This window comes from Heloderma suspectum, chromosome 6, assembly GCF_057233095.1.
Source record: "Heloderma suspectum isolate Gila_16-S chromosome 6, 16-S_ref, whole genome shotgun sequence".
Lineage (NCBI taxonomy): Eukaryota > Metazoa > Chordata > Lepidosauria > Squamata > Helodermatidae > Heloderma > Heloderma suspectum.
The window spans coordinates 100017377-100032666 of NC_139463.1; the positions used below are offsets into that span (position 1 = coordinate 100017377).

The window sequence follows — 15290 nt, forward strand, 5'->3', positions numbered from 1 at the left end:
CCCCACGACGACGCCGAGCCTATCCAAGTGAACGTCAATACAGCTGTAGCCAATTTGTTACCCCAGCTAAGTCTGAGTGTCTAATTTGTTCTCTCCCCTTCGCCACCCAGGCCCACCTAAGAGCTGCCCATACAAACAAAATGTCTTCCTTGACGATACTGGAATGAGGGAGGATTCCTACTGTTAGCAATGGAGAAAGCATTCTTGTAGGCAATGAAGTTCGCCTCTGGAGTAAAATCCATGAACCTGTATTTGTTGTGATCGTACTGAAATTTTTGTTTAATCTAAAGTTATGTTACTGCAAATGATAAAAAGGGGAGGGGCCAATGTGTCTGGGGAGAATTGCGGGGCTTCAAACAAGCACTAACTGAAATCTGGGTGTACAGGAGGAACTGTGTTCACAAGTGAGGGAGGGAGGGAGCAGGCCACCCTGGGCAGCTCACGTGCCTTGAATAGACACTGGACACTTCAAGCAACATTAACATTTTTCCCAGCAGGATATCCTGGGCCCAACAAGCACTTTTTAAACAACGTTGGATAATGGAAGGGATGCAAAGAGTCACGCGAGAGTTGGGGCATCCCTGGTGTGATTTTTGACTCCTTTTCTTTAAACTTGCCCTATAAAGTGCTTTTGAAATCTCCCTCAGTTTCAACAACAAATATTTGTTTGTTTATTGCAACCATTTTAATCCCAAGTTTACACTGACAGTGCCCAACATGGTAATCAGGAAACAAATGAAAACAAAACTATAAAAACAAAAGAAAAGGAAAAACAATAAAAAGCAGCAAGCACATTCTCTCTCTCTCTCTCTCTCTCTCTCTCACACACACACACACACACACACCAGAGAGAGCTACAAATGACTTGAACTGGCATTCCATCTATGCCAGTTGCAATTAGTTAGTACTGACATCAGTGCAAAAAGTTAGTCGTGACCTCAGTCCCATTAATTTCAATGGAAACTCAGTGCTACAAACCTAGTCTAGATTCAGCCCCTTATCAATAAAACTACAAGCATCAACATTAAACTGCTCCCTCAAACTGCTCCCTTCAAACACCCAGAGAGAGCAAGAGACAGTTTATCAACCCAGCAGGTCAAAAGCTTGCTGGAAAAGAAAAGACTCAACTTAGCAGTGAAAGGCCATCAATACAAGGGTGAGACAAATGAGGAAAGGGAGTTCCAAAGTCTGCAAGTGGAACCAAGGAGGTCCTCTCCTGCATCCCCACCAAATGCAGCTCTAATGTTGGCGGGATGTGCAGGGGTGCCTCTCCAGAAAATCTGAGTGCTCAGTCAAGCTCATATGGGAAAAGACCGAACTTTAGGGACCCTGGATACTGTTACCCTGGGATGCCATTACCTATTGACACAGGGCTGCTGTATGAGAAACACGTGCCTTTGGTTGCCTGGAATCAGTTGCATGATTCTTTGTCAGCCTTCTCCCCAGTCAGATCTTTGGTCCCTTTAGCCAAGTCCAGTTAGCCTCTTCTAACTGGCTTTGATTATCCAAGGACAGGGCAAAGTTCTTTCCAAGTCCTGGAACTTGCGCAAAGATGCCAGAGAATGAGACCTCCTGAAGCTGCTATATCACTGAGCTGGAGTCTCTTGCAGAGGTGTCTGGAACTCAGGGTCACTTCTTCTTTGGAAAAGGAAGGAACAGAGAGAGACAGGGAGAGAGAGAGTCTCTCACTTGAGTTCCTTTCAGAAGCGCTGGTCTACAATCACTAGCAGTATGAGGAGGAAGATGAGAAAACCTCCTACAGCAAAGCGGATTACGTTGATCTGCAAGCAATCTGGAATCTCTGGAATGAGAGGAGTGGGATGGGGAAGGAAGCAATGTTGGGATCAAAAGTACTGGGTGAGCTCCCTAGACTCAAGCTGGATTGCTTCAGAATAACTCAAGTATCCCCCCCACACACACACACACTACCAGAATAATGAAATATTATTTCGGAACCAATCCAAACCAGTTTCTGAGCCCCCTACCAAGCCACCATCCAAACCCCTTTTCTCCCAACCCTACAATACTGTTCTTTAGCTTGGAGAAAAGGAGGGTAAGGGGAGACATGATGGAGGAGTACAAAATTATTCATGGTGTGGAGAATGTGGATAGGGAGACATTTCTCTCCCTCTCTCAAAATACTAGAACCCAGGGTCATCCTACCGAGGCTGACTGGTGCGAGATTCAGGACAGATAAAAGAAAGTACTTCTTCACACAGCGCATAGTTAAACTATGGAATTCGCTACCACAGGATGTAGTGATGTACACCATTTTGGATGGCTTTAAAAGGGGGTTGGACCAATTCCTGGAGGAAAAGGCTATCAATGGCTACTAGTCTTGATGGCTATGTGCTACCTTCAGTACCAGATGCAATGAGCCTATGTACACCAGTTGCTGGGGAACAAGGGGGGGAGGTGCTGCTGTGCTCATGTCCTGCTTGTTGGTTCCTGGTCAACAACTGGTTGGGCACTGTGTGAACAGAATGCTGGACTAGATGGACCCTTGGTCTGATCCAGCAGGGCTCTTCTTATGTTCTTATATTCTTATGGACAGTCCTCAGGCTAATACTGACTAATCATTAACATGCTATAGATAAATATTTTATGATAGGCGAAGCCTCAGAACTTCTGCATGCAAAGCAGGCGCTCTACTGGTGAACGACAGTCAGTTCTGCTGCTGGCAAACTATGGCAGAATCTTCAGTAGGGTGCAGGGAAGAACCCCTGGCCCTCTCTTAGGTACAGCTGGCGATTTCCCCCCTTGAAGCCTGCTGTTCAAGGCACAGACAGCTGTGCTACCTCTGCGCTCCACTCTGAGCTTAATCCTCTGAGAATTTCATGTCTCCAAGACAACTGAAGGTAATTAATTAAGCTTCCAAGATCACCTAAACCAAACAGCAGTAAAGCAGTTGAAGGGAAGTCATATACCACACCTGATACCAGAAGCTGCAGGGGATCACTGGGTGCCGAGGACAGAAAAGGCCTTTCAGTCAACACATACGTGCAGGTGTAGTTGCCTTCGTGCTCTGAACTGATGTTGCTAATGGAAAATTCGCCCACGTCAAAGTCAGGCTTCATGGGCCACTGTGCAGTTGTGGCTCCAGTCTTGTAGAGGTAACATAGCAGGGCCATCTTCAGTTTCACACCGCACATTGACTTCTTCCCCAAAGCCAGCTAACTTACTGGGTTTACTGGAGATGGCAGGCCTCGGTAAGGTAGGATCTGTGTACAGAAGAAAACAGGAAGTGAGTTGCCTGCAGCTATTTGGGCCCTGTACTGAGCCCAGATCATTTCCCCCCAACCTTTCTAGCTCCTGCTGTTGAAAGGAACTCAGCCAAATCCTCAACATCTACAGACTCGGGTGGAGTCTGCTGTCAAAATTATAAAGAAAAAACAACAACTCTGCCTCCCTTGAGAGCAAAGAATTCTTTAGGCATTCACCTGCTCATTTGTAGAGCTAAAGTGGGAAAGGAGACATGGGTGTGCATGTAAGCCCTGCTCTCAACATCCTTATTTTCTCTAAGTTTCCTTGACACTGCTCATTAAGCACTACTCATTAGGTCACTGCTGGTGACCTCTTGGACTGGTGACTCTTCCCTGACCTGTGGTATACATTCTAGCTAAGCTTCTGTTATAGTGGTTTTGAGTAACTTCCAAGCATTTTAGAAAGAGTTAAGCCTCTTGATTTCCCCTTTCAACTTCCTTTTTACCAGTTCCCTCATTTTAGAGAAGTTTTCTCATTTGAAGTCAAAAGTGACTGTGTTGGCCTTCCTTGCCTATTTTCCATTTACATATATATATTAAATCTGATAGCACTGTTGACATTGGTTCCAATTGGTTCAAAACACTCACACTCGTTCTAGGTCCTGGACAGCACCACTAAGAATTAAATCCAGGGTTGCCTCCCCACAGATCGGTTCCATGACCAACTGGTCTAGGACAAAGTGATTTAAGACTTCGAGAAATTTAACCTCTTTGTTGTGAGTGGAACATCTATCCAATTAATGTGGGGGCAACTGAAGTCATCCATTATTGCAACACTTCTTCATTGGTATGCCCCCCTGATTTCATTTTCTATCTCAAGGTCACATTGAGTGTTCTGCTCCAGGAGACAACAGAATGTTCCTAATACTAAATTACTTTTGGAGCCAGGTATTGTCACCCACCGTGTTTCGGTGGAGGAGTCAACTCTTTTAGGTTTCATAGTCTACTTGACACTATGCCGTCTTTGAAATACAGTGCAAAACCACTTCCAGTACACCCTTCCCTGTCCATCCTATAGTGTTTATATCCAGCAGATGACCATACCCCAGCGGTTCTCTCCTTTCCATCAGGTTTCTATTATTCCCCCTATATCTAAGTTCTTCCTTAAAATCAAGCACTCCAAATCTCCCATCTTGGCTTGGAGGCTTCTAGCATTAGCATAGAAACTTCTATTTGCAGTGTTCCTTCCCAGTTGTCTCTGGCATGTCCACCTTCTGCTATGGCCCTTAGGCCTCTTCAGCTGGCTATCACGTTTCACATACGCTCAGCAGCCTATGTGCTCCTCACACTCAGTGAGCACAGCTCCTTCATAAGTCTGAATCTTTGCATGGCTCTAGCTAGAGCCAATCAAATTAGAAACCCACATTTAAAAATCAAGGAAGAGTGTGACTCAACCACAGGTCTGCTCTAGTTTCCACTGACTGGATATCTAGGTCAACTGAGCCCCTTGGAAATGGAGATTTCTAATCAGGAGAGAGGACAGTAGTGAATGGATAGTTGGAGGGGACAATGGGTTGGTGTGAAGGAAAGGATGTGGTTTGAGCTCCCCTGGAAATGGAAGGGGGCTGAGTCACTGAGCCTGGCACAGTGTGCACTTTTTAGATTTACACTGTGTGTGTGTGTGCGTGTGCCTGTGTGTTCAACTATATGAAAACTCTCTCTTAAAAATGAAATCTCAACTTAAAGCTACCCTTTAAGACCTACAACCTGACCCTACACTGAGCCTGACCCGAAGGTTGCCTACCCTTTCTGTTTATGAGCAGCCTCTTCCACTAGCTAGGCCTGCACATTGGCCCCTGGCAATACAGACCTATGCATTACCTTTCCTGCCCATGTCATATCCAAACCTCTGATACAAAGCTACTAGGAGGCCTTAAAGTGAACTGGTGCTGGTGGCAACAGAATAACGTCAGTTTGGGGAACTCTGAGTCATAGTGACAGGGAGTTCCTTAAGTGCTAAAAAAATAAATATTGGAGAGGCGGAATGAAAGGCCTCTTTTTAAAGGAAAGTGGGACAGAGCGAAGTGGTTTCCTCATACTTTCTAGCATACCATTAATGTAATTGGACCTTCATGTCCAATTCTAGAAGTTTTCATCTCTACCAGCAGCAGATCTTCTGTACAGTTAATGGGTCTTAATTGTCTACTCAAGACCAAGCTGCCCCCAGATACTTGGCATTACAACAGGGATAGCTCACAGTGATATAGTGTTGCTGGGAAAATCCACCCCCACCCCCACCCCCACCCCCACCCCCCACCCTCTACTGTGAGGACTGCGACTAAACTCAGAGGGTGTACGGAAGCCTGATTCCCAGCGCTTCAACAGTGCTGCCCCTACTGCAACAGGAAAGTAGATGCTGAATACTAACAACCCTCACCTAATAGGTACAGGTGAACATCACTGCTGGCCTTTGAGGCAATGAAAGACCTTGACAAAGGGCTGTAGATGCAGTGGTAGCTTCCTCCATGCTCCCAGGTCAAGCTGCTGAGGAGGAACGTTGCCATGTCCCCATCTGGCTCCGCTGATAGTGGTATCTCATGATCTCCATTCTGATGAAGAAAGAACTTCTTGATCAGCCCTTTACTCCAGCACTGGATTGTGATGTTGTCTCCCAGAAGAGCCATTCTGCTGGAGCTCAGGGAGATATTTGGCCTGGGTAGGTCAGGATCTGTGAGCAGAAGGCAGACATCCTTAATTCTGTTGTAAAATGTACAAAATGGATTCTGTTCAACACTCAGGAAATCTTGGGGGGATTTTAAAGCATTCAGTAACATACAAGAAGCCCAGTGCATTGTCAAGTTGTGCAATCAAGAAGTGCACTTGATAGTATATTGGTGTGGCAGCCTGCTACACACCTTCAATCCCCCCTTCTCATACATGGCAACTTTCATTGTCCTGCTAACTCCAGAACTTCTCCTCTCTCTAGTTAAAAGTAAACATTGTCTAGTCCAGCCCTCAATGTTTAGATCAGTAATTCCCAAAGTGTGTGGCATGAGAGAACCTCTAGTCTGCTACAAGAAATAAGTTAAGTTAAATAATCAGTATTTTCCTGAGCCTCATCTAGTTCAGCCCTGAGCTTTCCATTCAGGTGCCTGCAGAGCATCCTCATAACTCATAAATAGCCAGGAGTTTTTGATCCATCCAGGCATTAAAATCTAATGCGATGAGAGCATGGACTGGCCTGGGTGGACAATGCACTGAAAGCAGAAACTGAGTATCTGCACCAAGGTAGCCCAGATCTTATAACAAAAAAGCACCCAAAGCATACCCTGAATTAATAATACAGTGAATTTGCAAACACACACACACACACACACACACCCCCCTTCAAACTAGGGCTCTTCACCACTTTGGTCCAAGCCTGAATAACAAGGTGAAGCAGGCTGATTTGGAGGTGCCTCGGCATGATATGAGGCAGATCAGAACAGCACCAAGGTGCCCCAAGCAAAGTGGCTCATCATCGAGGCGCCTTGTCCGCCTCAGAGTTTCGTAGCTCTTCTGATGCCTTCTGAGCAGCCCAGACACAGTGGCTCCAAATGTATCAATTTGAGAGAGATCAGGGAGAGGGAGAAGAGGAGGGAATGAGCTTTGGCGAATTAGGGCTGAACAGAACCCAGCAGTCTCCAATCAGTGACAGAGGTGGTGGAGGATGGGGAAGAGAAATGGCTGCATTTGCTCATTGTGAGAGAGATCATTCTGGTGGTGTTACTGGAGGGCTCTATCTGAAGTCATTTGGATAGAGGGGTGTGTGTGTGTGGGTTGTACTAGTGCTGTTCTTCCTTCCCAGTTGAACTACAGTCAGGGCCAGAAATACTGGAACAAGGATAACTGTTTTGGCAGTTGGCCTCTGTACACCACCACCACATTGAAGTTGAAAAGAAACACACCCAGATGGGAGCGAAGTCAGGACTTCCAGCTGTAATTCAAGGGGTTTGACAAAAATGGGGCACTAACCATTCAGGAAGTACAGCCAGTGGCATACACACACACCCATCGTTGGTGGCTCATAAGTAATGGAACAAACCAACATCATTTCAAACTTAAGGATTGCCTTTAATACCTGGATGAAAATGCTTTGCAGTCAATGACTGCCTGAAGTCTGGAACCCATGGGCATTTTATTTATTTATTTGTTTGTTTGTTTGTTTGTTTCATTTCTATACCGCCCAATAGCCAAAGCTCTCTATGACCAAATGCTGAGTGTCCTCCCTTGAGATGCTTTGCCAGGCCTTCACTGCAGCTGCCTTCAGCTGCTGCTTGTTTGTGAGTCTTTCTGCCTTCAGTCTTGTCTTCAGTAACTGAAAAGCATGCCCTACTGGGTGGAGATTAGGTGACTGACTTGGCCATTGAAGAACATCCCACTTCTTTGCCTTGAGAAACTCTTGGGTAGCTTTTGCTGTATGTTTTGGGTCATTATCCATCTGCAATATGAAGCACCATCCTATCAGTTTGGCAGCATTTGGCTGAATCTGAGCAGAAAGTATAGCTCTATACGCTTCAGAATTCATCCTGTTGCTTTCATCAGCAGTCGGGTCATCAGTAAACACCAGTGACCCAGTTCCATTGGCAGCCATACATGCCCATGCCATAACACTGCCTCCACCATGTTTGACAGATGATGTGGTATGCTTTGGATCATGAGCTGTTCCTTTCCTTCTCCATACTTTTCTCTTCCCATCATTCTGGCACAAGTTAATCTTGGTTTCATCAGTCCAAAGAATCTTATTCCAGAACTGGGCAGGCTTTTTTAGGTGTTTGCTGGCAAAGGCTAATCTGGCCTGTCTGTTCTTGAGCGTTACCAGTGGTTTGCACCTTGTTGTGAGGCCTCTGTATTTACTTTCATAAAGCCATCTCTTGACTGTAGATGCTGACAATGACATGCCTACCTCCTCAAGAGCATTCTTGACCTGGCTAGATGTTGTGAAAAGGTTCCTCTTCACCATGAGCAGCATTCTGCGGTCATCTACTTTCGTTGTCTTCCGTGGTCTTCCAGGCCTTTTGCTGTTGCTGAGCTTGCCAGTTAATTCCTTCTTTTTCAGGATGTTCCAAACTGTTGTGTTGGCCACTCCCAATGTTTTTGCTATCTCTCTGATGGGTTTATTTTGTTTCCTCAGCCTAATGATGGCCACCTTCACTCGCATGGACCCCTCTTTGGACCTCATGTTGGGGGTTCCAGTGAACAGCTACCAAATGCAAATGTAACACTCAGAACCACCTCCAGGCCTTTTGTCTGCTTGATTGGTCATGGGGTACCCAGGAAACAGGCCACACCTGGCCATGCAGCTGCTTGTCAGCCATTAGTTCCATTACTTATGAGCCACCAAAGATGAGTGTGTGTGTGTGCCGCTTGCTGTCCATCCTGAATGGTTAGTGCCCCACTTTTGTCAAACCCCTTGAATTACAGCTGAAAGTGCTGACTTCACTCCCATCTGGGTGTGTTTCCTTTCAACTTCAATGTGGTAGTATACAGAGGCTAACTGCCAATACAGTTATCCTTGTTCCGATATTTCTGGCCCTGACTGTATTCTCTTTTTTTCTTTTGTTGGCTCTTTATTTAAAAAACCAAACCTTTAGTACTTAGAGCTTCCTCCCTGGGTCTTAGTCTCCCGCCACCCCACCTTTCTGTAATAGGTTTTACCTTTTCATTCTTCTTCTTTGTTCTTTTAAAAAACCAGAAAATTTCACTTTAGTTGCTTCTTTAGCTTCCCCCCCCTCCTTCCCAATTCTTTCTCAACCATTAGTTTACCCTTACTTTGCTTCTGCCTAGATTTCCTTTCTTTCTTTCTTTCTTTCTTTCTTTCTTGTCCTTGGCTCCCCTCCACCACCATCCCCTTCTCAAATCCTGCATTCCTTCCCTTTCCCTTTTTTATCTCCCCCCCCAAAAAAAAACCCTTTTTCTCTGCTATTAGGAAGGATTATAGTCAGCCCACCACCTTTGCTTGTAGGTAATTCAGTGTTTGCTTTTCTTTTGCTCGTGTATGTGGGTATACGCATACTTGTGCTGTGTGGACAAGCAAACAGTGTGTGGCAAACAGTCCACATTTCCAAAAACAATGGGCAAAGCACATTAAGTTAACAACACCTATTATTTAAATAATATAATACTATGCTGTGTGGCAAAGCAAGCAAGCCCAATATGAGGCATCTTCACGGTGTTGTTGGCAGGGGCAGAGAGAGGTGGGCGAGGTGCTGGGACTAGGCAAGCTGGCTCTCCCCAGTCCAGATGGAGAGAGAGAGAGAGAGAGAGCATGCTGGTTAGGTGGTGGTTGGTTTTGTTAGAGAGAGATGTGGGGGGGGGGTGCAGCTTTATGTTTCTTCTTTATTAATTCAACTATTCTCTTTCTTTCTTTTGTAGATTCGTCATTTAAAAGACCAGACATTTAGTACTTAGTCTGAGTTTCCTCCCTGGTTCTTAGTCTCCCGCCACCCCACCCTTCTGTAATAGGTTTTACTTCTTCATTCTTCTTGTTTGTTCATTTAAAAAACAGGAAATTTCACTTTAGTTGCTTTGCCTCATTCTTTAGCTTCCCCCCTTCTCAATACTCTCTCAACCATAGTTTGCCCTTACTTTCATTCTGTCTAGGTTTTTTATATATATTTATAAAAGGGGGTGGCCGAGGTGCCACTGGGACTAGCAGCACTGGTAGGCAAGCTGGCTCTCCCCCAGGCCAGATGGCGCGTCCTGGTCTAGCAGGGCAGCAGAGCACAGAGGCAAGCTGCGGTGCCCGCAGGCCACTGTTCAAGGAGGCTGGTGCAGGCGGCAGCAGTCGCACTCTTGCCACAGGAGCACCATCTCCTCCTGTAGCAGGAGAAGGGAGGCCGCTGATGGATGTTACGTCAGAGGTGTCTGATGTCCTCAGCGTGGTGGAGGGTCAAGAGCAGGAGATCCTCGGGGGGGGGGATGAGCAGCAGGCAGAGGCTGCAGCGCCTGACCCCTCTTCCACTGATTCCCCTGCTTGTGTGGTGACCCCTGAGACTCAAGGCAGGCAGTCTCTGTTTCCACAGAAACATCAGGGCAGCATTCTGTGGGGCCACTTTGAGGTGGGAGCGGATTCCAGCACCGCCATCTGCTGCCACTGCAAGGCATCTCTGAGCAGGGGGAAACAGCCGGGGCGCTACACCACCAGCAGCCTGCTGCTGCCTTAAGGAGGCAGCACCAATCGGTCTTGCTTGGGAAAGAGGCCCCCAGGTCCCAGCAGGCAGGCAGCAGGGGCAAGCAGAAGGCTGGTAGTGCTGGAACTCCTGCAAGCTCTCCATCTCTCACCCCCAAGAGACTTAGGCAAGCCACTATGGAGGAGATGGGGGGGGGGGCTATGGGTTCACAAGGTGGTTTCCAGTGCCCGACCAGATCACCAACTGCATATACAAATATAAATGAGATAATGATGTCCACTTTGCTACACTTTAGTAGAAGTTTAATAGTTGCATTAATAGAAGCATAGCTTCCAAATCCTGTGACGTACCAGTTCCCCTCTACTCAGCACTGGTTAGGCCTCATCTGGAGTACTGTGTCCAGTTCTGGGCACTGCACTTTAACAAGGATGGAGACAAGCTGGAGAGGGTTCAGAGGAGAGCAACGAAGATGATCAGGGGACTGGAAACAAAGCCCTATCAGCAAAGACTGAGAGAGGTGGGCATGTTTAGCCTTGAGAAGAGAAGACTGAGGGGAGATACGATAGTGCTCTTCAAGTACTTGAAAGGTTGTCACAAAGAGGAAGGCCAGGATCTCTTCTCGATCATCCCAGAGTGCAGGACACGGAATAAATGAGCTCAAGTGACAGGAAGTCAGATTCCGGCTGAACATCAGGAGAAACTTCCTGACTGTTAGAGCAATATGATAATGGAGCCAATTACCTAGGGAGGCAGTGGGCTCTCCCACACTGGAGGCATCCAAGATGAGGCAGGACAGCCATCTGTCAGGGTTGCTCTGACTTAGATTCCTGCACTGAGAAGGGGGGTGGACTCAATGGTCTTATAGGCCCCTTCCAACTCTACTGTTCTATGATTCTATGATTTGTTTAATTAAACACTGTCTGAAATTTGGCAGATGTGGTGTGGCTGAAAAAATATATATTAAAATATAAAATAAATATCAAATATTCATTTTGTGTGTGCTAAAAAAAAAGGCACATTTCTACGAAAACTACTCTAGTGGCCTGCTTGCCAGTGTTCCCAGGTAAATATGTATTCCAAATTCTACCAAAGAGAGCCCGAGGTCATCCACTGTGAAGCTGAATAGAAAAGTAGTACTATGGGAGAGGGATTATTTGCACTTCAACAAAACCTACAGCAGAGATTAGAGATAGCCCCCGCCCCCCCAACCCACGAAAGTCACGCGAAACGGAGCACTTACCTGCTCCCGTCGGCGCTGACTTGCGAATGGTGGCTCCCCTGCGGCCGCCATTCGCTTCTTCTTCATATTTGTGATAGGCTACGTAAATACGTAGCCTATCACGGCTAACGCAGGGACGCCTTTTGCATCCCTGCGGAGGCCGTGAGGCTACGTAAGTATTCACGTAGCCTATCACGGCAGGCTTTTTTTTAAAAAACGCGTACGCAATTGGCGGCGGCTATGGCGGCCGCCATTTGCATTCTGTATTTTTCGCCGTTTTAGCCTACATAAATATTTAATTGGCTATTACGGTGAAAAAAGGGGGAACGCAAATGGCTTAGTGGGCGCCATTTGCATTCCCCTTTATTTCGCCGTAATAGCCTACGTAAATATTTATGTAGGCTAAAACGGCGAAAAATACAGAACGCAAATGGCGGCCGCCATAGCCGCCATTTGCACACGATTTTTTTTTTTTTAGCCTGCCATGATAGGCTACGTAAATACTTACATAGCCTATCATGGCTCAATACAGGGACGCAAGTGGCGGCGGCTACGGCTGCCACCATTTGCATCCCTGCTGCCCAGCGGCCGGATGTCTGGCAGCGGGCGGAGCCAGCCGGTGGCTCCGTGGAATTGCTGCGGGGCGGAGCCAGCCAGGCAGGATTCCGGGGGGGGTGACCGGAGCGCCTCCCCCCAGTCGAGGATTCTGGGGGGAGGGACGGAGCGCCTCCCCCCTGCCGCGAATGAATCCGCGAAAGAGTGACTTTCGTACATCCCTAGCAGGTCCCACTTCCTGCTACTGCTTTGCATAATTTAGTATTTCGCTACACCATGGGAGCTTCAAGGAATTCTACAAGACATTGCATCCTTCTCCGCTGATCACTGGAAATCTTGCCCAAAAGCTCTTCTGCCTACTGAGAGTTTACTAGGGACTTCTTCACACAGAACTTATATCCTGCTATAGAGATCGCTTACTCATGGAAGTTTGCAAGTCCCTTAGATGACGGCATCAACCTCCAGGTCATCTCCCACAATAAATGACCTTTATTCCATTTGTTAAGAGATCAGAGATAATGAGCTATCAAATTACAGGGCTTGAATTCCACTTGAGGTCCCTCCATGCAAAGAGGAAAACCGGCAATGAGAGGAGCTAGACCACAGCGCCATCTAGGGGCTGTATAATGAACCATAGGGAAGATACAGATAAGGAGGGAACGGAGGGGGGGAAGGGGGGGAAGTAAACATCACACTCCTTCGCTCTCTCCCTTTGCAATCAACACACTCCAGGAAACAAAGCTTCAGGCCAACACTAATTTATTAGTAAACAACTAGCTTCCTTACAAATGCAGATTCTAGGAAACCCTCAGACTGCATAGAACCAGCTAACATACACATTTACGAATATCAATAGAGGATACAAAGTGGAAGCTAGAGAAGTTACCAGCAGTCTAGGCATGAACGTCATGGCCAGACTTGCTTTGCAGGGATGCCCCTCCCTTAGGGTGGCTCCCTCCTACGTTGGCTTCCACGAGTGGCCAACCTGGTGCTGCTGGCGGAGCGTCTGAGCCCTGCCCCTAACTTTTCCTGCTTCGCTCCGGGACGGACTCTAGCAGCCCTCAAGTCATGCCCCTTGCCCTCCTCCTCCTCCAAAACTTGAGTTCTCATGGTGGAGGGATGGGGGAGCCATTCATTCAGGCTGGGTCATGTGTGTGTCAAAGTCCTGGGAGGAAAGTTTTGCCATGTCTGAGCTCACTAGGGGGAGTGCCTCCCTCTGTTCTTGCTGTTCCCGTTCTGATTCCGAATCTGAGCTGCCACATGTTCCACACGCTCAGATTCATTCCTGACATCAAGTGCTTATAAAGGGAGTCCATCATAATCCTGCATTTAAAACGGAAGCCTAAAGCCCCATTTAAATGTGGGATTTTAGGCTGGTGTAGAAATACTCTAGGTCCTTCCTAGGCATTAAAATGTGTCTTCACAATGACAATGGCTAGAAAAACACTTTTTTTATGAAAAAGAAAAGTTGAGTTTTCCAGCTAATGCCACATCTTTAGGCTGATCTCTAGGCACACGTGTTACCAGTGAAACTGGCTGAAAACAAGGCCTGTGGGCCCTTTCCAGGTCCAATTAAGCAAAACCTGAGCTGAAGTTTCTCCGAAAAATAACGTTCCTCTTCAGGCTCCCAAACTATTTCACCCAGCATTAACTGAACGCACATTTGTCAGAAGAGAACTTTCTCCTTTGCCCAGTACACTCAAGTGCCAGGACTAAAAAAAAAAATCAAGGTAAACAATATGTAACCTGTGTTGAAGCTCAGCATATCTGGAGCACTGTACAAATTCCAGTTAAACCAACAAATTTAATTACATTTTATCCACTCTGGGACCCAATTCTTTTACCCTTTTCTTTGGATATTGTTGGGTTTTATATGGCACTGCAGCCTCTTATTAGAAAGGCAGTTAGCAGAGAAAGGCAAAGAGAAAGGCCATTTACCAGTCCCACAGCACACAAGAGGGAAAAAAGGAGTCCACGCCTTGCTTTAGTAAAGAAAGAAAACAGTTTTACTCACAAGTAATCTTTCTTATAATGTAGGCACAGTGTTTGGTTTCAAAAGCAGTTTGTTCAGTCCATTTTGTGTTCCATTAACACCAGCAGGAGAGAAGACAACATGTCCTCTCAGCAATGGAGGAAGGCAAAAAGAGGGAGGAGGAAAGGAAGGGGAGGAGCAGGAAACTGTAGGCTATAGAGATCCTGAGACTCACTATACCCAAAATTCTATGCATTAACTGGCTAACTGCCAAGCTGCCCCCTTCCTATAACTTGCAGACAAGGTTGCAATATTCCCACGAGATATCTCAGCCCAGGATGTGACAACTCTCACCGGTTCAAAACAGGGTATGCAACCTTAGTTTAGCGCAGCTCAGTCTAGAACTTTGCCAAAGAATCTTCAAGCACAACAGATTGGGAGTCTTTGTTTAATGGTGTGCACCAAGTGGCCACTCCAAACACCCGCAAATTCTCAGGCATGAATTTGGAGCAGCCATTTTGGCAATTTCTCAGAGGGAGAAAAATTCTCTTTGACTTTCAGGTCCCAGCCCCTGAGATTCAATAATAAATTTTGCCCCCCAATTAGTCAGTGGTTTCCCTCTGCCCAATTTCACAAAGGAATTGCTCTGAAAAATCTTTGAAAAGCAGATGTTTGGTTTTTGTTTTGTTTTGTTTGCTTCTTCCAGTGCTTGCAATGGATCCCCCAGTAGAGACTTTCCATTAATGTATCCTTTCAACTGCCCGGAATAAACAACCTCGTAGTCTTTGTATAGAAGACACGGCAGACATCGTAGCAAAAATTCAACTGAAACTCACATTTAAGACTAAGGCAGGACACTGAGTGGTGCACACAAATCCATCTTCATTACCTTGAATCAGCAATTCTACAGGATTGCTGGGCTGCGAGCAGGTGTGATTAAACTTGCAACAAATGCAGCGGTATATGCCACCATGCTCCCGGCTTGCATTACTGATGATGAACTTGGCCACTACACTCCAATTAATTTCCATATTCAAACTCATTTCCACGGTGTGATCATGCACCTGGCCTCCAACCTTCTCGAAAGAGCAAAGCATGAAGAATTGGCTCTGGGTTTCGCAATGGATAATGACATTTCCTCCAACAGCAACTCTCTCAGAGGCTCTCAG

The 15290-nt window shown here is 46.4% G+C and overlaps 1 protein-coding gene across 2 annotated transcripts; it reads right to left on the reverse strand.

The window, feature by feature from the left end:
* Positions 1–650: 650 nt before the first annotated feature.
* Positions 651–14284, reverse strand: LOC146342067 (T-cell-interacting, activating receptor on myeloid cells protein 1-like). Of its 2 annotated transcripts, XM_084805577.1 has the most exons (4): positions 14164–14284; positions 5641–5931; positions 2933–3221; positions 651–1801 (listed from the first exon to the last, which is right to left on the reverse strand). In XM_084805577.1, the coding sequence occupies exons 3-4, from the start codon at positions 3150–3152 to the stop codon at positions 1701–1703; spliced, it is 321 nt and encodes a 106-aa protein (XP_084661703.1). In that variant the 5' UTR covers positions 3153–3221; positions 5641–5931; positions 14164–14284; the 3' UTR covers positions 651–1700. The 2 variants fall into 2 exon arrangements, with proteins under 2 accessions (XP_084661703.1, XP_084661702.1); XM_084805576.1 differs by lacking the exons at positions 5641–5931; positions 14164–14284 and adding an exon at positions 3441–3533.
* Positions 14285–15290: the final 1006 nt, after the last annotated feature.

Coding starts and splice junctions, on each gene's coding strand:
- LOC146342067 (XM_084805577.1), bottom strand. CDS start 3,152: ATGTGCGGTGTGAAACTGAAGATGGCCCTGCTATGTTACCTCTACAAG. Junction 1,802..2,932: donor CCTGCAGCTTCTGGTATCAG/GTGTGGTATATG, acceptor CTCTCATTCCAG/AGATTCCAGATTGCTTGCAG.